Source organism: Engraulis encrasicolus, chromosome 10, assembly GCF_034702125.1.
Source record: "Engraulis encrasicolus isolate BLACKSEA-1 chromosome 10, IST_EnEncr_1.0, whole genome shotgun sequence".
NCBI classification, from domain to species: Eukaryota; Metazoa; Chordata; class Actinopteri; order Clupeiformes; family Engraulidae; genus Engraulis; species Engraulis encrasicolus.
Window position 1 is genome coordinate 25,633,033 of NC_085866.1, and position 25,268 is coordinate 25,658,300.

General features: G+C 45.1%; 2 protein-coding genes across 4 annotated transcripts in view; both read left to right on the plus strand.

The window, feature by feature from the left end:
- Nucleotides 1–2,535, plus strand: part of mapk14a (mitogen-activated protein kinase 14a) — a 30,898-nt gene extending 28,363 nt beyond the window's left edge. For both annotated transcript variants that reach the window (XM_063208482.1, XM_063208481.1), the window contains exon 12: nt 1,166–2,535. In XM_063208482.1, coding sequence (XP_063064552.1) covers nt 1,166–1,236 — 71 coding nt within the window. In that variant the 3' untranslated portion in view covers nt 1,237–2,535. The remainder of the gene's footprint in view (nt 1–1,165) is intronic.
- A 1,107-nt stretch (nt 2,536–3,642) lies between these two features.
- The window catches only part of srpk1a (SRSF protein kinase 1a), a 35,642-nt gene continuing 14,016 nt past the window's right edge, over nt 3,643–25,268 (plus strand). Inside the window, exons 1-12 of one of the 2 annotated variants that reach the window (XM_063208484.1) lie at nt 3,643–3,767; nt 4,911–4,962; nt 11,003–11,130; nt 13,204–13,312; nt 15,012–15,099; nt 15,910–15,997; nt 17,256–17,362; nt 19,062–19,227; nt 21,015–21,040; nt 23,105–23,357; nt 23,667–23,886; nt 24,183–24,502. In XM_063208484.1, coding sequence (XP_063064554.1) covers nt 3,713–3,767; nt 4,911–4,962; nt 11,003–11,130; nt 13,204–13,312; nt 15,012–15,099; nt 15,910–15,997; nt 17,256–17,362; nt 19,062–19,227; nt 21,015–21,040; nt 23,105–23,357; nt 23,667–23,886; nt 24,183–24,502 — 1,612 coding nt within the window. In that variant the 5' untranslated portion in view covers nt 3,643–3,712. The remainder of the gene's footprint in view (nt 3,768–4,910; nt 4,963–11,002; nt 11,131–13,203; nt 13,313–15,011; nt 15,100–15,909; nt 15,998–17,255; nt 17,363–19,061; nt 19,228–21,014; nt 21,041–23,104; nt 23,358–23,666; nt 23,887–24,182; nt 24,503–25,268) is intronic. The other variant, XM_063208483.1, reaches the window with a different exon arrangement.

Here is a 25,268-nt window from a genome sequence, read left to right on the forward strand (position 1 = left end):
AGCTCCAGGAACTGTAACCAATAACTATAACCATGAAGTCGCTTCAGATAAAAGAAATGTGTCAGCTAAGTGTAGTGTAATGTAATGTTATAATACACCCTCCTCAGCTGAACACTAAATTATATACCGGTATTACATTTTATACAACATTTTCATTTCATTTTTTAATAGGATGCTTCTATCGAAATGCAACAATACTTCAGGAGCTCAACTAGCCTGATAAACCAGACTAAATGTGGATGTCTAATTTAGTCTGGCCTCGATGCATAATACATCCGAAGATTGTTGATGAGAACAAACTTCCCTCAAAACCCTGCCCGCTTTGATTCAAAACACATGTTTGCGTTGTAATTGGTTTGCCAGATTCATGGCATTCTGGCTTCATTGAATCATTATGCGAGGCCAGACCCACCCGTAGACAAAACATTTTGCCGTCCAGCGGGTGGCGCTGGTTCACCAGGCTAGAGCTCAACGCTTTCAGCCTCTTTTGCTTAGCACTAAATTATAATTTTACATCTGATTTTGAAATCATGTCTCGTCTTGAAAATGGCATGCAATACAGGGCTAATGTATTCAAATAGTGTGCATGTTGGATTCATGCCCATTGTTGGGATATCAATAGGCAGTTTCTCACCACAGTAATTACATGGTAATTACAAATGTCATGGGTGAAAGAAGAGATGATTGCTCACACCCTGCTTTATGTGTGGTGTAATATTAAGTACTGGTGTAAATAATAGTCGTAATATATCGATGCATCGATCCTACGGCCGACAATTTAATTGAAGTGTGAAAATGCCCCACACAAGTTACAAAAATGTTGAGAAAGACATGACTTGACATTTAATTTCTCTTAGACACTAGTTGAAGTTTAGTAATTGACTTCTATCCACAACTGAAAGTACTTGCTATACTGCCCCCCGCCCTCCCCTCTCCAGCTGGACAGTTTCGATACAGGCTTCATACTGAAATGTGGATTTCTTTCTACTAACTAGGCTGTGTATTTCACGTCACGCAGCACGATACAAGGGGCCATGATTCGATGCATGCATCAAAAAGAGGCCTGATACGATATATTCTGGTACAATGTATTGAACACACCTCAACTGATGTTTGCCTGAGGTACTGATCGCTTTCCTTTAACCCTTTGTGCCCGTCCTCACAGACCTGACCTATGACGAGGTGCAAAGTTTCGTACCGCCCGTGGACGAGGAAGAGGACGACATGGAGTCCTAAAGGTCAGAGGTCGGAGGTGACACCCCAGTCGGTCGGCCTGCATCATCGAACAGCCCTGGCCTGACTCGCTATATCAAGACATTCAAGCCCTGCTCTCTCCACTCGGCCTCACAGGACCTTAACAACAGCAATCATTGAAGTGCCTCGCATTGTTTTATGGGTGTTTTTGGTTTCATCATTCATTCATTCATTCATTTTTTTTTCATGCCATTATTTTCATTTCCTTTCTTTTTTCCCATTTGGTCCTCTTTTCTTTCCTTTTTTTTTGCTTTTCATTTGTTTGTAAAGAAAAAAAAATCAAGCTTCAACCCAAGCCAGTTTGTCCGTCCTTGACAACAAAGACACAGACAGGGAAAGCGTGACTATAAAAAAAAGGGATGTTGTAGTTGTGTGGTTTTTCTGTCAGGAGCGCTTATTCTGGTGGAAGAGGTGAATTTGAAGTCCAACCACTAATTTGTTAGAGGGAAGTTTGTTATTTTATGATATTGCTGATAACTTTTGTCTTGTTTTTCACGACAGCTGAAAGATTTTTCGTCGAATCGTTCGGAAAGCACAATGTTTGAATGTAATATTGTATGCTGGTGACATTCAAATGTTGACTTTTTATCGTAGCCTTTTTCCATAGGCGTAGTTCAGTAGCTTTATCGCTCTCTTTGAACATGGTAAGTCTATGAACGTCTTTGTAGAAATTGACTTAAAAAAAAATGACAATGTTGGCACGATGCCCACAGTAGTCTAGGTGAGAATTAAATGATCCCCTCCTCCCCTTCAGTTGAAAGTCAAAACTACCTGAGCCACTGTATGGTTGGAATATCAGTGAAGTACACTAATGTGTAGAAACGTGTATCATTGATACCAAATGGACTAATGTGTACATATAGAGGTTCCATCTTTTTAGGATGTGTTTTAATCCCCCTTCGTTCTTTCCTGTACGTTACTTTATCAAGCAGTCTCTCTGTATAGCCTTGTGTGTGTGGGTGGGTGTATCTATGTTTGTGCGCGTGCGTTTGTGTGTGCGTGTGCCGTCTTGTGTATAAGGTCTATGAATGTGTGTGACAAGGATTGGAGCTGTTATATTTAGAGTGCAAAGAGAAATATCAGATGAATGTCAAAAGATGGAAAAATAGAAAGGAATATTTATACACTGTTTAGGTGATATTTATGAACTGGAGTGAGTGCATTTTTTTTGTCTTTGTGGGCTTCTTTTACGTGCCTGCTTGTAGTGTGAATACAACCCAAGAAATTGTTTACTAAATAATAAAAAGACAATTATTTTTCACCAAATGTGATTCCATTTATGTTATTTTGACTTCGTCCCTGTCCAAAAGCTATGAAGCCAATTCCAAACTGTTCCTGGTACTTAGGTGCACCACTAGATGGAACTGTTTCTGTTATGTGTGTCTAGGTTGCTGTCACTGTAGATATCGATATAATAGACTGGGCATGACACTGACAGACTGGTCTTGGGGCATTTGCCCTTTTGCAGGTTGTCATCTCACGTTAATCAGAATTAAGAGGATGGTTATCAAGAGGTGTGATTGGGTGCGGCACCGACCAACCTCGCAAATTCCTATCACACCTGTTTGCCTACCAAAACGTTATGCAGTCATTTTCAGTCTGCATACACACCTGTAAAGGCTGACATGGATTTTAACAGGGTACTGCACAGACCTTCAAAAAAGCAAACTTCCAACACCAGAACTGTGATCTGCAGGTATCAGTAAATTAAACTTTTTTTCTATTTCATTTTTGTATTTCGTTACGCAACCTACAGACGGGTTATTTTGAATGTGATTTAGTTAACCCAGATAAACACAGTGAGTTGTGCAACATTCCTATAGGATGCTTTTGTGGTTTAAGCTTATGGCATCAGTGATAAAGTGATGGTTAAAAAAGTAGCCTATGGTCTACTAATAATATCCTTGGTGGAATATAATAAACATACCACTGGATGTATCAATCATTTTGCCACACACTTAGAGGTTTGGATTGTCAGTATTAACTCTTATCTATATCCAATACATTTTACCTTTAATAAAATTATTGCATCGTACTATATCCATTTCAACCAGTTTCTGAATGGATCGTGTTCGTATGGTCAGAATTGTAAGTATGTGCATTGGTCTCCCTCAAGAAAAAGATGCTGGTACTTCAAGAAAGGTCGCTGCTGGTTTGGAGATAAATGCAGGTGGGCATTTGGCATTTTAGGTAGACTAGGCCTACGTTACATACGTTATGGTGTTGGTATCTGTCATTGATTGCACATGAATGAACACACTTTATTTGAAGGAATGCCCACATCCGTGATCCTGATGTCTCAGAAAACCTGAGGAGTGACACAGCATCTGCCGTCCTTTATCCAGACACAGGTAAGTGTTCAGAGCAATGGTGGGTTCATTAGGCACTATGACCGGGGTTAATTATCTGCGGGGTGCGAGCTCCAAAGAGATTGGTGTGAACTTTCCTCGGATCACGCATGCGCAAGGCGTTGGAGAACACGAACCAGCACAGGGCCATCATGGAGAGAAAAGGTAATCCTCAAAAACGTTTACCCTGCTGCTTGTTGGTGAAATGTTACGGATTTTGTGTCTGGTATAGGCTAAGGAAGGTGAGGCAGTTTTGGCATTTAAATGAAGTCGGTTCGTTCCTTGGTTTTCGTTGTGCGATATAAATGAACTGGATAGGACGTACGTTTGTTCCCCAGTATCCAGCGAATGCTAACGAACGTCACACGAGACTAGCAGGAAAGCTAGCATTAGCTTACTCTCGCTAGCGGGTGTGTTCCCAAGTTATGCTGTGAAAGCACACCGCTAATCGTTTGTATGGAGGCTAACCTCAGTAACTCCTTGTCGATTTGCGTCAAGTTTCTGGCAGCCTTGTTGTAAAGGTGCCATTGTCATTGTCCCACCACCGTATACTATTCAAATATTGTAACAGTATCGAGAGCAGTAAAGGGAAGGTTAGTAACCTGTTTGTGGCGACAACGTAGCAGCTACCCTTGATAGCTCATCGCAGCAAACAATACTCGAAGCCGCACGTTAGCCACCGTGAGTTACTGGCTATTGATATTGACGTTAGATGACCAGACATAGTTGCTGTCAGCCACAGAATTAAGTTAACTGCCTGTCAATCAATGTGGGGGCTTTTCGGAAATGTTCAGCAGCGAATAATTTTGGCATTGAAGCGATGTCACTAGTCACTACCCTTTGTATTGCCAGATAAGCTTAACGTTGACTTAGTATGATGTCTCTTGTCATACAACGTCCCAGTTGCTGGGTTACTAGAAAGCCAACCTCGTTATCGGTGTGTCAGATGCTTATGCATCATAAACCCGAAACTACAAGGGCCTAAATATGGGTTAAATAGTTATAATATATAGGGAAATGTTGCATGTGTCTATACACATTGTCATGATAATTGTGTGCCTTTTCTTTTAATGTTGTGGCAACATGGTTTGTTTATTTAAAGTAGCCTACAGTTATTGTTGGTACAATACTTTACCTATGCAAGAGTACATTGTTCACAAGGGCCTATGGCGTTGGTACAGGTAGTCTTAGTTTGGCTGCTGCCAATATGCATAGTGTAGGTGTCAAAGTAAGCTAATAAGTGCTTTAATTGTCGACTACTAACTACCCTGTGATTGGATAATTGTCTCTATGTGTCATTTCATGCAGTTCTGGCGCTCCAGGCAAGGAAGAAACGAGCTAAGAAGAAGTCCAACAAAAAGTGAGTTCCCTTTTCCCGTCTCACCTTTTCACGGCACTTCATGAAGTGCTGACCTCAGCAAGCCAGGCTGGAGTGGACTGGGCAGAGGACTGGCCCTTGTTACCATAAAAAGAACCAAACCAGTAGCACACTTAAGTTACACACTTTCCAAGAACTCTGTGAAACCCTACTGGAAAACATTTGTTCTGTCTGCTATGGTCAGATGATGATGGTTGCCAGTGTATGCAGCATGGTAAAAAAAAGGATCAACATTTCCTAAAGCAATAAGAAAGCAATAGCCTTCAAACCAGTGCTGCTGTTCTTAGTCATTTGTATTAGTCATTGGCATTTGTACTGTATGTACAGTAGTGTGAGCAGTAATATAATAAGAAAGTTAATAATAGTGTCTTACAATAGTGTAATAGAAATACCCTTCGTCTCAGTTCCTCCGGGTGTGATGGTAGTCGTGTGTAAGGTTAAACATCGTGGACCTTCTCAAGTGTCCATACCCGCTCCCGTGTTATGGTTTCTAAATGGGATGTGGGCTCAGAAGTACACGTGGGGGACTGGAGCTGGCAGACATTGAAAGCCAGTGTTCCTCAGCTCAGTCTGTCCTAGCATGGCAATGTGAGCTATGCTGTGCTCTGCTATGCCACACCACTGTGGTTCCGTTTGAGTATCATCAAGGGGGGAGACGATGAGGTGATCTCAATGGTATGTGGGAAGTGTCAGTTTCCCAAGGCAAGCACACTTTCGCTCCATGATGGCATCCGTCAGTTCTAACAGCAGTATTTAAAGCTCCCTGGAGCTCAGTTTGGCCAACCTATGGAAATAGGATAACAATCCCTTTATGTGTGGCACATATAATGTATGCACCACTTCTCTGATGTGGTGGTCTGACTGGAGGTTATGCAGTTGTGGTTTTGGGATATGCAAAATATGCTGCTATTTCACAGAGAGAGTGAAAGTCATGTTGTGTTTCCTGCTTCAGTGTCTTTGTCTTTTTTACGTGTTTGTCTGCAGCCTTTGGTTAGGTTGATGTTTAGGACTGTTAAGGACAAAACTGTGTTACATCACAGTTTCTGAGGCTTGTATTGAGGAGGACAACAGGCACATGTGTACGGATCACATGAGTTGGGCTACTGGATTCTCTCCTGCACATTGACTGACCATTTGGCTGTTTTTCTTTAATACACAATGTTTCGGTCCTAGACCTTCATCAGGTTTTTCCGGGAGTTTTTTCAAATTGTCTACTGAGTGATCCATGGGCCATCTCGCACCTTCCAGCTGAGGTGATTGGGAAAAAAAATACAAGCTCAATGTACAGGATTCTCTGAAACGCTGCTGCTTATGTTTTACTTGATCATTCAGTGTGGATGATTCTGCCCAGAGAATGTTGTGCCAGCGTTTTATTTCTTTCACCATGCTCTGGCGTGTTGATGGGCACAGGCCAGGCCTGCATGCTTTTAGGTGACGGGCATGTTACTGGCTTGCTTCAGACGCAATTCTGTCCTCATTGACTTCATTAGTCATGTTCCTAGCCCTCAAGTCCACTTAAGTCACTCTGACTGTCTTTGGCACTGCAAGTTGGCAAGCCAGTCGTGGCACGATGATCTGGGAAATCCCATCGTTATTACTCACACTTGGAGATGTATTGTCGTTTGCAGTGCGTTTACTTGTTTATGCTTGTTTTGGGTGCCACAGTACAGGGTTAAGCTACTTTGGTGTCGATGAAGATTACAGGCTGGCTACTGTATATTTAATCAGTTAATCACTGGTGTTTAGGCAAGATCTTTGGAAAATACACAGTAGCCTATCCTTTATTTGGAAATAGTGGGGGGAAAGTAGAGTCTTGTTGCCATGCGGTTGCTATGCCTCTATCCAAAAAGAGGAAATTCCTCAAGAGAGGGACAAAAGAAAGTAGAGCTCAGTAGATCTGTTGCAGGTAATGTGGAAGATATGAAGGCTTTGGTTACAGTATATTTTTTGTATTGCTTCCTCTTTCTAGTCAACATGTCTACAGGGACACCACTGTTGCAGTGGAATGGCAAACACATAATTACACAATAAACAAATTAGGACCTCATGTTACAGAGCAACAGAGTTCTCAAGCTGATTGCTCTTATTACATTCGCTAGAGAGGACTCTATTTTTGTCATTAGCAGTACGGCGGCCTACTGTGTGGCGTTGAGTTGTCACTGTTTTATGGAATTTGCATGGTGACTAAACTTGACACTTTAAACTTGGCACCATGAAAAAAAAAGATAAGCACATTTAATGTGGTGCTTGGGCTTATCAGTGGATGCAGTGTCAGTCAGTGGTGAGGTGAGGCATACATACTCTCTGTGTATATCCATATTTCACTGAGTTTTATAGGATGGTTGCAGGTTACCACACAACTAAGGGGAATGCCTTGTATTCAGTGGTGGAACAATTGCACAAAGGGCCCATAGGCAACATACTGATAAGGCCCCCCTATACTGCCTGCAAATCCATAATAGGGCCCTCAACACCAATACAGGAGGGCCCTGTGCCCAGGGGCAAATGCCCTGCTTGCACCCCCTATAGCTCTGCCCCTGCCATGTATACCAAACCCAGACAGACCAGCGGCACCACTGCATGCAAGCAGAGCGTCGCTATATTGCTAATTTGACAAGCGCATTCATACACGGGTCACTTGAGATGGTTGGGCAGGCAGGCAATTGGTGTGTGAATGCTTCAACCCTAAATTGCACAGACAGTCGAGTCCAGCCTTTCTGCTGACAGTGTCTGTAGTAGACACGGCATGCTGCTGGAGAAAGGTCATGGGTAGTACTACTCGTCCCAAGGAACACCAAGCAACGCTGGCTGGCTGGCTGGCTGGCTGGCTGGTCTGCTGTGGCTGGCTCTGTTTAACCCCCACGCCGCCAACATCAGGAGGACAAGTCAAAATTGGGGGTCCAACATTAACACTGTAGCCACATCCGGGGGCAGTTAGGAAGGTCTGTCAGTGTTCTCTGTCAAGATTCTGTCACCACATCCAGAAAACATTGGAAGGATAGTCGGCGTGCTCTCCTAACACTGTGTGGGCCGAATCCCAAAGCCAAAAGGAAATCCGATCTGGCCTGAGAAGGATGCATAGAAAGTTAACCACTGTGAAGTTAGTGGGTTTTTTTTTCAATCCAGGGTTGTATTTCTGGAAAGCGTAGTTGTTAGCAGTTAGCAATTCGGTAGTTGCCTATGGGAAATTGCATTGGAACCAACAAAGTAGCTAACGTAGTTAGCAACTATGGTTTCCAGGAATGCACCCCAGGCCTGTGTGGCAGCAGTGCGATGGCCAGTATGGTGGTGCTACTGCAGTGTGGGGGGTTGTGTAAGGCATTGGAAGGTCAACCACTGTGCTCTGTGAAGTCTGCGTGTTGTCAATTACAGCAGTGCTGCTGTCCCAGTTATGATCGAGCACTGGTGGGGTGCAGGTCAGCCCTGAGGACATATGGATTCTGCAGTGGAAATTAGGGCTGTAATGATGCACTCAACTCACGATACGGTTTGTATCACGATCTTTAACCTACGGTTCGATACACCCACGATTTTTAAAAAAATGGATCTTTGAATTGATATGATTTGAAGCCTTAAATCACTCATCATATGTCGTCGTTTTCTGGACTAAAAGGTAACAAAACGTATCACTTATAAACAGTATCACGATACTGCCTTCTTGCACTGATACAATATTGCGAGACTGCGTATTGTGATTTCTCTGATAGATACAATATTCAAGATTCAAGATTCAAGATTCAAGATTCAAGATTAGTTTATTACGTCTTATTATAGGTTTGAAGCCTATAAAGAGTAAAAATTGTTGTGTTTTTCTTGTGTCCTCAAAAAGATTTTAAAAATAAAAATAAAAAAGAGGGGGTGGGGGGTGGAAAAAAGTGCAAAGAAAGTGCCTTGTTGTCTTCAGCATGAATTCAGTAATCTTATTGCTTGGTGGAAGAAACTACTTTGGAGTCTGGTAGTATGAGATTTCAGGCTTCTGTACCGTTTCCCAGATGGTAACATAGTAAACAGTCCATGGTTGGGGTGACTGGGATCAGCCAAGATTTTCTTTGCTTTCCTGAATATCTGTACAGCCCTGGTGGAAATGTATCATACAGGCCAGCCAACAGTACTAACTCATACTACAGTACTTCTATTCTGATGCAGCAGTATTAAAAATGCATAGCTCTCTTTCAAGTAAGCCAGAAAAAGAAATGCTTACATTATTTGTGCACTGCTGCAGCACATCTTGCTTATATTTAATGTATGCCCCAAAGTCCAATTATGTGAAGGTAAAGCCTCTAAGACTCATGGCTGTCTACATTGATTATCACTACAGCGTATGTACTCTTTGGTTGCTGCATGTTGTATTGTGGGTTTGCATGTTGTTTGTCCATATGGCACACGGTTCTTTGTCTGCCTGTGTCCATGATTTTTTGTGTTCTTGGAAAACATCAAGTGCAAAGCCCTGTGTGAGCCACAGCCTAATGGATTTCACCAACCCAGTCCGCCCCAGGGGTGGAATACAAAGAGGTCTGATCATTGGCCTTGTATGTTAGGCAAGGGGAGCAGGCGATTCCCGATTGTGCAGCAGTGTTTTTTTAAGTCATAGGGTAGAATGGAGCACCACCGGGCAGCTTGCAGACTAGATCTTATGGTTTTAACTTTCACTTGACTTTCCTCTGCCCACTGTTTATTAATTTACTTTGTGTACAGTAGAGGAATACAGTAGAGCTGTTTTTTGCTAGCAGAGTGTCCTCCTGTCTCTGCAGTGTGGCCTCTCTTTTATTCCGAGTTTAAGTCTTTTAATAATAATAATAATAATAATTTAAAAAAAAATATATATATATATATATTTATAATATTTCTTTGGGGTGGAGTGGGAGGGTGTTTTTCTCCTTTATTCAGACAGGAAATGAGTGGAGACAGAATCGTGGTCGGGAATCAAACCTGGGTCCCCGAGTAACAGTGCGGTGCCTTACCGTTTGTGTCATGGTAGGGCCCGAGTTTAAGCCTTTTCTCGGCAGGAAATGACCAGACCTGTATCGCCATCAGTCCTAATATGATGGTATGGTCTGGTCTGTGAGTGCTTAGCTAGTGTAACCCCAGTGCCAACCAACAGAACTGTACAAACAGACCTTCCTTTTCTCCTCTTGGCAGTCCTGACTGGGCCCTAGTCAGAGCATGGTCTTCCTGTAATCTTGGCTGCCCATTGGAAAGTATTGTCTGACTAGCCTATGGCGTTCCAGAGGCGCTGCAGGTGGTCTCACCAGTGTTTTGTGTTTCTGGTGGTGGTTTCCGTGTGTTTCTGTGTATTTTACTGACTGATTTGTTCCCCGAAACTGACGACTCAGCAGAACTCTGTCATGCTCAGCTGTGTGAAATAAGGGCCAGACCTGTTTTTCTGTACCGGAGTAAAGAGTAACCTATAATGACAAACACAGCACACTGGCCTCATTTTGTAAACCCATACACTAGATATGGTGTATATGTGTTTCTCAACCGGGGGTGCTACATCCCCCCTGGCGGCACTTGGGAGCTGAGAAGGATTTAGCTGAGAGGGGATTTTGTTTAGTTGCCATTGGGGGGCATTAGTTAATTCTATTTTTTTATACTAAGGGGGGTGGTGTTATTGTGTGGCCAAGGGGGCATCGTTTGGCTTACAATGAGGTCAAGGGGCTCTTTCTTTTTTTCAAAAAAAGGTTGAGAACTTCTGGTGTTTAACATGAAACTAACTCATCTATTGGTGCATACTGCAGTGTAGGTAATGTGAAAAATGAGGTGCAGACTGCACGTATCCAGGCAGCCCAATGCTTATCTCGGAGACGCAACCACCATACACCATATATCTACCCCTACCCTCTCCACTTTCCAATCTGATGTACCGTAATATGGTTGCTTATGCCGTCAAAAATGGAATACATAAAGTGTTGACCCATTATATTTGAGATGTAATATTTTTTTTATTTCAGCGTGACTGTAAATGTCTTGTTGTTTATCTGAGTGGCTGTGTTGACATTGTGTCTGTTTGTTGTGTCTGTAGGCCGCAGCCTAATGTGCGAGGGGCAGCTCCCCAGCGGCAGGAGACTGAGGCAGCGCAGCAGGAGCCAGAGGAGGAGATCCTGGGCTCTGATGACGAGGAACAGGAGGACCCCAATGACTACTGCAAAGGTACACACACACACACACACACACACACACACACACACACACACACACACACACACACACACACACACACACACACCACCCTCTGATGACGAGGAGCAGGAGTACCCCAATGACTACTGCAAAGACTCGCACTCACACTCACAAACCCATGCTCTCTCTCGCGCACACACACACACTCTGACGACGACGAGGAGGAGCAGGAGGACCCCAATAATTACTGCAAAGATACACACACATACACCACCCCATACTCCCATTTTAATTATGTCAACAGGAGAAGCTGATGGACGCTTTAAGATGCCCAGCAGCATCTCCACCAGAGGTGTTAAACTCACCCCAAATTAGGCCCACGTAGTGTCATTTTACATGGCCTGCCAGATTTCAAATGCTTATAACAATTGGCCCGATGAAATCCCAGATTTTGATTTTGATTTTGCCCGACTGTGAACTTCAGTTTGACAACCCTGATGTACACCATATAAATATTGTACATTGTTTACACATCATGTACTGCATGCACTCCCAGTCCTCACCTCCGTCCTATTCATAGCCTGGTATGTATTTTTGTCCCTGGAAACACAGACATCCGCAGTCCACTGCAGGTATTAATAGAATCAAAACAATGCGCCAAAGGAAATGCTATTACAGTAACCGTTTCCACGCTTGCATATGTGGATTTCGCCAATACATGTTCAAAGCAAATACGTGCTCAACTCCACTGAAGGCAGCAATTCAAGGCTTTGTGAGTCACACGTTTACTGGCAAGACCTGTTTCCTCTACTCTACTCTACTGCCTTGCCTATAGCTATTGTAATTGCCTAGACTCTCTTGAGCCTTGTAGATCCTTCAGTATGTTTATCTTCATATTAGCTCTTAAGGCCCCTGCATGCCTCCCAGTTGTAATGGCTGCGCCTACCCCCCCAACTAATTTCCCAAGCCTCCAGTGGTTTGGCTTCCTTCCCTGTTCCACTGGAGCTCTCTGTCTGTCTCAGTGGGCCTACCACGTGGAGTGTTTCCCGCAGAACAGTTGTTGCAAAAGGAAAGGCTATATTGGGCAGGCATAAATATTATATGAATCCTAACCCAAATATAGCTTATAGTTTTTAGAAAAGAACTTTAGAAATTGTATGCAAATCTATTTTTTTTCTAATTTAACCATTGTATCTCCCACAGAATATTTGTTTGTCATGGTAAATGAATAATTGGGAAGACTGTGTTGAGCAGAAATATTTTAGAAATAAAACACACAATCGTTTTGTAAAGCAACTCTAGAAATTACATTCACAGTAAAACAAATCTTAATCCCTTCACTTCAGGGTACCTAGTCATGGTGGGAAGTGTTTGTTGTCAAGGTAGCCGCCTGCCTGAACTCAAGAGTGCTAGGGGAAACCCTGGTCATAGCTGTTGCAACAGTCAGAGTCTTTCCAATGTCCCAGGAGTCAGTGACAGCTGCAGCTAAATTGGCAGTGGCCCCCGTGGTGCTCTGCTGTAAGTGGCTTTAGTCGAGAGCCACAGCCAGCGCCAGCGCCAGCGTCACATGTGTCTTATCGCCGGGGCTCTGAACCTTTCTAATAAACCAAGATCTACTTGTTTTGATGTTGATGGTATGCTAAGAGCTACCAAAAAAGCAAGGCTATATATGAAAAGGGCGGATCCAGTAGCAGGCGAACATTGGTTGAGATTTTTTTCATTTCATTCGTTTAGTAAGACATTAAGAGGTAAATCCAATACGCACACACTCGACCACACACACATTCTCTCTCTCTCTTTCTCTCTATCTCTCTCTGTCTCTCTCTGTCTCTCTCTCTCTCTGTCTGTCTCTCTCTCTCTCTGTCTCTCTCTGTCTCTGTCTCTCTCTCTCTCTCTCTCTCTCTCTCTCTGTCTCTCTTCTCTCTCTCTCTCTCTCTCTCTCTCTCTCTCTCTCTCTCTCTCTCTCTCTCTCTCTCTCTCTCTCTCTCTCTCTCTCTCTCTCTCTCTCTCTCACCGAAGTGCCTGATGCAGTGGTCACATTTGTCTAGTGTAACATAACAGCTATGTTGCTGTTGTTGTTTCTGCTTGTGTGTGTATGTGTAGGAGGATATCACCACGTCAAGATCGGAGACCTTTACAATGGAAAGTACCATGTGATCCGCAAACTGGGCTGGGGCCATTTTTCCACCGTGTGGCTGGCATGGGACATACAGTAAGTATGCACAGCATGGGCACACCCCGGCTGTACCCCTCACACATGCTCCTTCTTTCTCTCGCCCTTTTTGTCTCTTTCTCTTGCTCTCTCTTGTTCACACTCTCTCTCTCTCTCTCTCTCTCTCTCTCTTCTTCTCTCTTCTCTCTCTCTCTCTCTCTCTCTCNCTCTCTTCTCTTCTTCTCTCTCTCTCTTCTTCTCTCTTCTCTCTCTCGCTTCTTCTCTCTCTTCTCTTCTTCTCTCTCTCTCTCTCTCTCTCTCTCTCTCTCTCTCTCTCTCGCGCTCTCTCTCGCGCTCTCTCTTGCTCTCTCTTCTTCACTCTGTCTCGCTCTCCACAGCAACACATCTTGCATATGATTTTCATATAGCACCCTGTCTTCATATTATCCTGTGTAATGGCGAGGCTGTGGCCGTCTGCTTATGTGGTTACATTGGTCCCATATTGGTTTATCGTGTGTGTGTGTGTGTGTGTGTGTGTGTGTGTGTGTGTGTGTGTGTGTGTGTGTGTGTGTGTGTGTGTGTGTGTGTGTGTGTGTGTGTGTGTGTGTGTGTGTGTGTGTGTGTGTGTGTGTGTGTGTGTGTGTGTGTGTGTGTGTGTGTGTGTGTGTGTGTGTGTGTGTGTGTGTGTGTGTGTGTGTGTGTGTGTGTGTTGAAGATGGTATAGGAAAAGACGGGTGATGACAGCACTGTTACTTTGAATGGCAGCATGTAAGACGGTGCTAAATAGCTCAGAGGTGGTATGTGTCAGGGGTGCGTTGGTGTGAATGAAGGTGGGTGCATATAGCTTTGTATGGCTCTATAGAAGTACTGCTACTGGCACTAAAGGAATTCTTCACAAAGGTGAGAATGGCTTGCCATGAACTGTCAAGACAGAGCCTGTCTAAATAGGAGGAGACTGAGAACTTCCGAAAGCGCCCATAGGAATGAATGGGGGCAATTTGTTACGCCAATATGGCGTGTGCTTGCACATATCCCATCTGTCCGGCAGCATGAACCAATTTCTTGCAGAGCTGCGTTGTCATTTATACAATCATCTCGGCACCTCGACGCGTAAGCTTTTACGACTGCTCAAACCCAATCGGTATGCCTTCGGAATCTGCTTCCGCCGGTCGGTTGCAGATGACATGTGCGACTCACATCAGGTAGCTACTCACATGAGGTTGCTACAGAGTCCGTGCTGCTTGATCCTACAGACCGCGACACAGAAGGTGTTGTCATGAAATGCAGCGCATGCACAGTTCAACATAGCAGTAGAAAAACAATGTTTTGCAGCGTTGCTTTCAAACGTGTGTATATATACAGCCAATCCTAGGAAGCCATTATAGATTGGTTTTCATTGTGATTCCAACCATCCATTTCTCAGATGCCCACGGTCTTACTAATCTGAAATTGCAACTCTGAGGCATTGCCAATATAGCCGCGGAGTGAAATGACTTGTGGGAAGGGGCTTTGCCGAGGAGTACAGATATGGTGGTCATACAGCATTGTTATTCATATGTGAAAATATTTTGAAAAGTCAATAAATCATTCTGTGTACATTTTCTTACTTACAACTTCGAAATATAGCAATTGCTAGAATTATTGGCCACAGATTGACAAAAAAAACCTTTGTTTTGAGTATCTATTTTCCGGTATGTGCCTGTATGTACGCTCTGTGTTTCGAGTATCTATTAATGGGTGTGTGTCTGTGTGTCTTCAGAGGGAAAAGGTTCGTTGCTATGAAGGTTGTGAAGAGTGCAGAGCACTACACAGAGACGGCCTTGGACGAGATCAAACTGCTCCGATCGGTAAGACTTCACACTAAAAACAGGGCAGTAGCTGACAAATAAACTCCTTTGACTAACACAAGACTGACAATATTCAGATTTAGTGCCCGATTTCAGGCTTGGATGGAGTATTTTTTAAAATAATAATAATACAAGTCGACACAGAATATGTAATTGTAAGTAGCAAGTCTTAGTCCCAAAGGAATAGTTATCTAGCCCATGCATAACAAATATTCAGGCTCAGAATATTTTTGTCTTGTCAGCCCCAGCTAGCATGACTTGGATTAATGACAAGCTCGACAGAGCTCCTGGGTGAGGGGTGCACGCCAGCTGCACGAGAGCCTGCTGTGCTACAGTCGTATAATGCCCCTCCAGGACAACAGATTTCTACTAGTGTCCTCGGGACAGACTCTCACTCCTCACCCTCACAAATCACTGTCACCGTCTCAAAGCCAGGTGTTAAAAACGGGTCTTTTCCAAGCTTTATTGGGAAAAGAGAAAGTCGGTTGGATTTGGCATTGACTCAAAGGGAATATCTAAAATATTATTTTACAAGACCCGAACAGAAGTTGTGGCTGATTTGAGGAAACTCTGAATTGGCTTTATTGTCAGTTGCATTAGGCAAAGTTACAAATGGAGTATCTAAAGCCATTATTGGAGTAATGGTTAAGGAGTTGTAACTGTAGACCACAGGGTTGCAGGTTCAATCCCACCCTTACCAATCCCTTCCACCCTTCATGGCTGAAGTGCCCAAGGTACCTATCCCGACACTGCTCCAGGGACTGTATCCAATAACCTGTAATGGTCTGCACTGTTCCTCTGTCCCTGCAGGTGAGAGAAACAGACCCTGAGGATCCCAACAAAGACAAAGTTGTTCAGCTGCTGGACGACTTCAAGATCTCAGGCGTCAATGGCACCCGTATCCTTTCCTGCACATCTGCTGTGCTTTTAGTTGAGACCCTCTAACCTTGTTGATATTTCCTGTCATATCTTTACTATCCCTGTCTCAATTCCCCGTCAGCCAATGGGATGACTCGGCCATAACTGCTTTTGGCAATTCAAAGGATTTCTTTTACAGAGGTGTTGTAGATAGAATGAAAACTTTAAAACTACAACAATGTGTTTTTCTTCTGTCCTTCTCCCTCTCTTTCTCTCTCTCTCTCTCTATCTCTCTCTCTCTCTCTCTCTCTCTCTCTCTCTCTATCTATCTATCTATCTATCTATCTATCTATCTATCTATCTATCTATCTATCTATCTATCTATCTATCTATCTATCTATCTCTCTCTCTCTCTCTCTCTCTCTCTCTTTCATGCTCTCGCTCTTTCATGCTCTTGCTCTTGTGCGCTCTCTCTCTCTCTCTCTCTCTCTCTCTCTCTCTCTCTCTCTCTCTCTCTCTTCTCTTGCTCTTGTGCTCTCTCTCTCTCTCTCTCTCTCTCTCTCTCTCTCTCTCTCTCTCTCTCTCTCTCTCTCTCTTCTCATGCTCTTGCTCTTGTGCTCTCTCTCTCGCTCTCTCTCTCTCTCTCTCTCTCTCTCTCTCTCTCTCTCTCTCTCTCTCTCTCTCTCTCTCTCTCTCTCTCTCGTGCTCTCTCTCGCGCTCTCTCTCTCGCGCTCTCTCTCTCGCTCTCTCTCTCTCTCTCTCTCTCTCTCTCTCTCTCTCTCTCTCTCTCTCTGTGTGTGTGTCTCATGGTCTCTTGCTCTCTCTCTCTCTCTCCGCGTGGGTGCCAAGCCCACTCTTGGTTGTTCTTGGAGCACTGGGTGGGTGTCACCAGTGTAATGGGATTCTCTCTGGGCAAGTGGTTGCCATTATACATGCGTCATATCTGACACGCCAATAAAATCGCCCGCACTAACAAGCATCTAATGAGGTAGCCGTCAGGGGATGGTTTATAGGCAAATGATTCCCCATCTGTTGTGGTGAGCATGCATGCACGCACGCACGTGCACACACACTCACACACACACTCCACACACACTCCACACACACTCCACACACACTCCACACACACATACTACACACACACTACACACACACTACACACACACTACACACACACTACACACACACTACACACACACACACACACACACACACACACACGGTCCTCTGTGTCATTGGTATGAAAGTCGTTTGTTATGTCGTTTTAAGTTTGTCCTTAACTCGGCTGCCCGTGACAGATGTTTGCATGGTGTTTGAAGTCCTGGGCCACCACCTACTCAAATGGATCATCAAGTCCAACTACCAGGGCCTGCCTCTGCCCTGCGTCAAGAGCATCATTCGACAGGTATCACAGCTACACACACACCACACACAGATAACTGTTTAACTGTATATGATTTTATTTCTGGAGCTCAGGAAGAATAGCTGGGTCTGTTCCCAGCTAATGGGGATCCTAATAAACTAAAATGAACACACACGCACACACACACACACACACACACACACACACACACACACACACACACACACACACACTAATTACGCCCTGTCCATTCAGTGTTGCTGTACTCAAAGAATTTCCAGTCTGCTCCAGTTAGCCTGCCCATAGACCCTCTGAATGAAAGTGAAAGCGTGAAAGTGAAAGCCCATTGGGAAACTCCAACTCCCATTGTCATTGTGACACAGCACTCCACAGCACACAAGTGAACACTGCACACTGCACACAACGAAATTGCATTTATGCCTCACCCGTGCAAGGGGGCAGCCCTCAGTGGCGCCCCATGGGGAGCAGTGCGGTGGGACGGTACCATGCTCAGGGTACCTCAGTCATGGAGGAGGATGGGGGAGAGCACTGGTTGATTACTCCCCCCACCAACCTGGCGGGTCGGGAGTCGAACCGGCAACCTCTGACGCCCTAACCGCTCACCCATGACTGCCGATTTAGCACTAGCAAAAATAGCATCTAATCGCGCTGCCCTTGTAACTGTGGACAGTACGGTGTGTCCTTGGACACCTTTTTGTCTTTCCTCTGTCATTCTCAGAGCACACGGACTCTGGAGCACACGATCTTGTGTGTTGTTATGCACATAAAAACACTGGCATGTAATGCGGGCACATGATGCAAAAGGTATAGCATCGTGCAGCTGCCACACCCACGTGCAGATTATGGTAATTTGCTTTGTAATGCCCTGGGTCACCGCACCTTTCTTTTTGTTGACTGTCATGCTTGCCATAGCTCCACATTCAATCAGTGCTGTGTAGGGATGCTAGCCTGGGAACTCTCACACTGCCTTTAGTTCTACACAATCGTTTCGATCTGAAAGACCTCACTTGTGATTAGGTCTGGTGTTAACCAGGTAATAGGGATGCGGTTGCGATATTTGGATCGGGTGTTGGCCCCGGGATTGAACTGAATGGCCAGGTCAGGTATCAGAGAAGCATAACTTCTTTATTTTTTTGGCCTTTCACGACTTCACCCGACAGGACAGCCTGAGAGGTGGACAGGAAGCGAATGGGGAGAGAGACGGGGAGGGTCGGCAAATGACCCGGGCCGGGAATCGAACCCGGGTCTGGCAGACGAGTGCCCCACCGGTTGGCCACGGCAGGGCCAGAAAAGCATAACTAAGTTGACGAGCAATACAGTGTGCTGATCGCAGTTGTGGCAAGCCATGCAACAGGCCAATCCATGGTAGCACATTTTTAATTGACTGACACCTAACTTGGCCTAGATCGATAAAGAGAAAATGATGCACGGCCTTTGTTTAACATGTCTATATTTATTTTCATGGGTGTCTCTTTAAATGGATTTAAATGGCATAAAACTTTAACTGGCATCTGTCTAAACCAGCGTTTCTCAATGGGGGCTGTACAGTGGTGTTTCTCAATGGGGGCTGTACAGTACAGTAGAGAAGGCATTGGCAGGGTTATGATGGGGTCAAGGGGGGCTTTGGCAAACCTATGAATAGGTCCTCAGAGGTGTTTGTTCAGAAAAGGCTGATCAGAACCCCTGTTCTAAACTCTCTATAATGATGTGTTGCATTCAGGTTCTTCAGGGCCTGGACTACCTGCACTCCAAATGTAAGATCATCCACACGGACATCAAGCCGGAGAACATCCTGATGACGGTGAACGAGCCGTACGTCAGGAGGCTGGCAGCGGAGGCCACCGAGTGGCAACGAGCGGGAGCACCACCACCCAGCGGCTCCTCAGGTAGGGGCAAACACACACACACACACACACACACACACACACACACACACACACACACACACACACACACCCCGAGTGGCAACGAGCAGGAGCACCACCACCCAGCGGCTCCTCAGGTAGGGGCAAACACACACATACACACACACACATACACATACACACACACACACACATACACACACACACACACACACACACACACACACACACACACACACACACACACACACACCCCGAGTGGCAACGACCAGAAGCACCTCCACCCAGCGGCTCCTCAGTTAGAGGCAAACACACACACACACACACACACACACACACACACACACACACACACACACACACACACACCCGTCCCCACCCACGCAGCGGGTCGTCGGGTAGAGGGAAACGGACGCACGCACAACAGCGTGCACACACCCACTACCCAGGGGGTCGTCAGGTGGGGAGAAACACACACATAAAGGCACACGCACACATAAAGACACACACACACACATAAAGACACACACACACACACACACACACACACACACACACACACACACACACACACACACACACACTCACATACACACACACACACACACACACACACACACACACACACATAAAGGCGCACACACACATAAAGGCACGCGCACACATAAAGACACACACACACACACATAAAGGCACACACACACCAAGTGGCAACGAGCACGAGCACCACCATTTAGCGGCTCCTCAGATGGGGGGAAATGCACGCACACACACAAAACACACCACCACGCAGCGCTCCTCAGGTAGGGGGAAACACACACGCACCCACCCACCACCCAGCAGGTTGTCAGGTGGACACACACACACACACACACACACACACACACACACACACACACACACACACACACACACACACACACACACACACGCCAACCAGCGGGTCCTCAGATAGGGGGAAACACACACACACACACACACACACACACACCAGCTACTGAGGCGACTTTGTCTCTCACACACGCTCCCAGCATGCTCAAGGTTATCACACACACATGCACGCATGTCTCTCTCCCACACACACACACACACACACACACACACACACACACATACAGACACACGCAGACACACGTCACCTTCTTAGGAGACTATCTGTGCTCTCTCTGGGCTGTTAACATTGACCAGACCCGTATCAACTTTCAGGGCCTTTGTTTACCAGTTCCTTTGAGGTTTAGTAACACACACACACACACACACACACACACACACACACACACACACACACACACACACACACACACACACACACACACACACACACACACACACACACACGGAGAGGGTTTCTGTTTGTTCTTCAGGTGACATACACCTGGCTGAAATCTCTTCTCTGCCTTAGGGGCAATGTAAAAGCATTAGAACATGCATATCTAGCTAATAACGGTTGTGCTGTTTGCTTTAATGGACCAGTATTCAACTTTGTGTGTATTGCTCTGGGCAGGACACACTGGGCGAAACAACATGTTGTTCGCTTAAAAAAAAAGAGAAAAAAGAATAATATTCAGTGTGTGGTGTTTCATGAACTTTTCATAGTTATCAAGTTTTCATGCCTTTCATCTGCACCTGGTCAAGGCTTGTGCACAAGGACTTTCATGTAGTTTGATCATATTACGTTCTTATTTTGTTTCTTTCTCTCTGTCATAGGCTTCAGCCTGTGTTTGTATGACCCCAGTAGTTGACCTAACTGACTGTATGTCTTTCTATCTCTCCCTCTCCCTCTCTCTCCTTGTCTGTCATTGTTCCAGTGAGCACGGCACCGCCGCCCAAACCGGTAAGTGTGTCTGTCTTTGTGCATGCGGTTTCCACAGGGCAAAGTTCAGTATCATGTCATGGTTGCCATGGCCATGCAAAGCCAGAACAAACATGCCACACGAGCAGTTCATCTTCAGTGACATGCATTCAATGGAAAGGGTGGTTTTTTTTATGTTTTTTTTTTAACTTTTGGGTTTTTACTGTATTGTACACGCATGCAGTCGTTTTGGGTATGGTAGTCACTTGTTGCAGGTGCTAGACAAAAGTGTCAGGAAGAATTGAAGAAGGTAGGTCTGCACTCTGCGGAATAAGCTTGACGAAGATCCAGGGTGATCGAAACGTTGTCGTTTTTAATTTTAAAAACTTTATTTTTTGGAGCTTATTCCGCAGTGTGCAGACCTACCTTCTTCAAGTGTTGTACAGGCATGCAGCCATGAAATAGTTTCAACATGAATAGTGGACTGGAATGTTGTTATGAAGCATCCTGTCGGAGAAGAGGCTACAGATGAGATGAGATGAGGCTGGGACAGGAGGATTCCAGTACAGCTGTGCATGCATATACTCTGTAGTCATTAGAGCTGACAATGATGAAATGCAGTCGACAACTCTGAATTAGACTTAAACCTCCAGAGTCTCCTTCAGATATGCATGGCCAAGGGATATTGGATAAGGTCCAGAGACTTTATGTAAAAAGTTTGGGTTTGCTAGACAAGTCCTGAAGCTATGAGGACGGTTGAAACAAATGATAGAAATGCATGCAGCTAGATTATGACTTGCTGTTGCCACAGCAGTAACCTTCTTGTAGTCCGTTCACTAATGTGCTGCCATATCGCAAAGCTTTGAGATCCTGTGCACTTTGTATCAGCTAGTTACGTTGACTATGATTGTCCTCGATTGTAAGTCACTTTGCTTAAAAAGCATCTGCCAAATGTACTGTAATGTAATATTGTGATTGGCCAGTGTGAAAGATGCTACTGCAGAAGGCCTTGTTTTAATACACAGTCGGCACAAAGGGGCCGTTCTCCAACATCCTCTGAAATCAGGTCACACACTCAATAACCCCAGTAGCCTGAAGTCAATAAGCAACCCCAAGATGGCCGTGTGCTGTTGAGGCTTACCAGGCCGCAGTGACCACCACCACATGATTGTTGGAATGCAAAATATATTGGTTTATTTCCTCAGAGCTTGCCAGATTGTGCATGACATATTGGTGTTGTAGCAATCATTTTATACGTTCTCCTGTGGTTCCAAAGTCAGGTTGATTCAAGTCAAAAGGATTTTTTTTCTTGTAGTCTAAAGGGGTTGCACATCAATCTGTAAATGAAGAATTTTGTTGCAAAATGACTGAAAGTGATACTGTGCCATTTTTGGAAATAAGCTCATATTACACCTCCCCATTAAGTTAAATGATTGAGTTTTACCTTTCTCCTGTACTTTCAACCGTTCTCTTGGTATGGCAGTGCAACGTTTACCTCCAAGCTAGCAGTTAACATTGATTCCTATGAGACTAGTTAGCCGCCAGCTGGTCTCATAGGACTCAATGTTGTCTGCTAGCTTGGAGGTAAACTTTTGTTTTTTCTTATTCACACATGGGTGATGGGACGTCTGAACATTCAAATGATTGTTCAGACATCTGTGTGGTAATTTTGAGAACATGCTTTTATACCTATATTTTGTATAAAATGCATATTGCAATGCATTGCAGTGCCCAATACAAAAAATGCAAATTTGGTTTCAAAATGGATATGTCATTTTGCACCGGAGCTCTTCAATTTAAGCCTGATGTACGATAGTCTAAATCCATTGATGTTATAGACCCAAATGCAAGGCCCAGGGCCAAAGTGCATATTGACCTGGATGTAGGCTAGATGCCTAGAGGCAGATTAATAGAACACTGCATTATGGACCCTTTAAAATTTGACAACAAAATACACTTTCATTTTCAGTTTGACTTTTGACATACAGACGGATGTCAGTCTAAATTGATTACATATGAAAATGTAGTCTACAACCGTTAGATGGTGCTTGCTTCTATAATGCAATATAAATGATAGACCCTAACATCGAGTGTTTTTTGTGTTAGGTGGCAAAGATGTCCAAGAACAAGAAGAAGAAGCTGAAGAAGAAGCAGAAGCGCCAGGCGGAGCTGCTGGAGAAGTGCATCATGGACCTGGAGGAGATGGAGCGCGGCCCCGACGATGACGAGGACAACGAGCAGGAGCAGGACGACCCCCAGTCTCCGCAGTCCCCCAAGAGCCCCCCCACCTCCACGTCACGAGGTGGAGACCCCTTCAGACAGGTCTCCCTGCAGGAGCTCGATGGAGACCAGCTAGCAGGTGAGCGTCTTGGTGCCCTTGGGTTGGGAGAAATGGATGGGTGGAGGGAGGCGTAGATGGAGAATGAATTGGTAGATGTACACACGCACGTACGCACACGCACGTACGCCACACACACACACACACACACACACACACACACACACACACACACACACACACACACACAGATGAATGGGATCAGACCAGGTTAGACCAGGTTTGGGAGCACACCCTAAGTCCTTCTGCTTCAAAGGCTTTCATGATTAAAAATTCTAACACCAAAAAGTCATCCATTCATTCAACTGCTGCTGTTGTTGTTGTCCCCAGATGACGGCCCTGAGGACCTGTGTCTGGAGACCCCTGTGGAGACCAACTGTAACGGCTTCATACCCACCAGCTGTGGCGCCCCCAACGGCCCACTGGATGAACTGCAGGTAGACGAGGCAGCAGCAGTAGCAGCAACCGCAGCAACCGCACCACAGCCAGCCGAGTGGGAGGACCAGCAGAGCCAGCAGAGCACCAACACTGCCACCAACAACACAACCAAGTAAAGACTCTCCTCTTTCATGACACTACTTACTAGACTAATGCGGGAGCTGCCCTACTTCCAGGCCAGACTCTTGACATGATGTGTCTGTGTGTTCTCTACTTCACTCATATATTAAAAAAAAAAAAAAAACCTGACGCTACTGTGCATCTGCACTTGTTGTTTTGTATATTTCCTGTGCACTTCGTATCTACGGTACTATTGTTGTTGTCTATGATTATGTCCGATTGTAAGTTGCTTTGGTTTTAAATTGTCTACCAAATTCAATGTAATGGTAATGTAATGTAAACCACCAGCACCAGCACTATGGCCGAGCCAGACTCCAACCCCGGTGAGCCCATTGACACAAGCGAGAGCGCCCTTCAAGACCACCTCGTGGACCACGACCATGAACAGGAGAAGCCCAAATCCATGCCAGCGCCTCTGGACTACCAGTGCTTCAACGGCATGGAGTCGCCTGAGCCGCCACAGGCCAACGGGGCGCGCAGCAAGCCCGGCTCCAGCCCTACCAGCCCCACCAGCCCCCTGGAGGAAGGGGAGCACAGGACGCCCGGCAGGCAGAGAGGCCAGGGAGACTCCAACGAGGAACGAGACGAGCTCAGGAAGAACAGCAACAGTGAGTCGTCTCTTCACTTCTTATTACATTGTTTCGCGGTCGAGGTGGCGCATTGCTGCTTTTGCTGGCGTGCCCTGCTACAGATTTGATCCAACCGGTTGACTATTAAAGTGGTAGTTCGCTATTTTAGACATTAAGCCCTGTTTGTGTGACTTCTGGGGTGAAGTAGAGATGTTCTCATCACAATTTTGACATTTGGTGCTGAACGGAGCATTTGGGTATCCAAGACTGCAGCCCCCCACCTTTACATTGACTCCAATAGAGCACTCAAGCAATCGATTATAAAATGGCATTAAACTTTTGTTTGAGAAGACATGGAACTCACCGTGTGGTCAGTGGTAGACAGCGATAAATTGACCCGAAAATTGCAGCGAAATATGCCTTCTAACTGTTGTTTAGCATTTGGCGGACCTATTTTTCCCCAGACGCCGTTGAATAGCAGTAGACATCCAGCCAGTAGGTAGCGATAGTGTGTTGTTTATGTAGACATCAAGGAGCGAGGTAGAACGGCTATCTTTGAGCGGGACTGGCTACAAAAACTACAGCTTGCATACAAACCATAGATAGTAACGTAAACAAACGCACCCCCATTTCCGGTCGCGCGGAGTAATACTAGTCAAACCCATACAATCAATGAAGACGGACAATAATGAATATATCTTCTCTTAAAGCGTATTTCGCGGTGATTTTCGAGCCAACGTATCGCTGCCCACCTCTGACCACTCGGTGAGTTTCATGTCTCTGCAAACGAAAGTTTAATGCCATT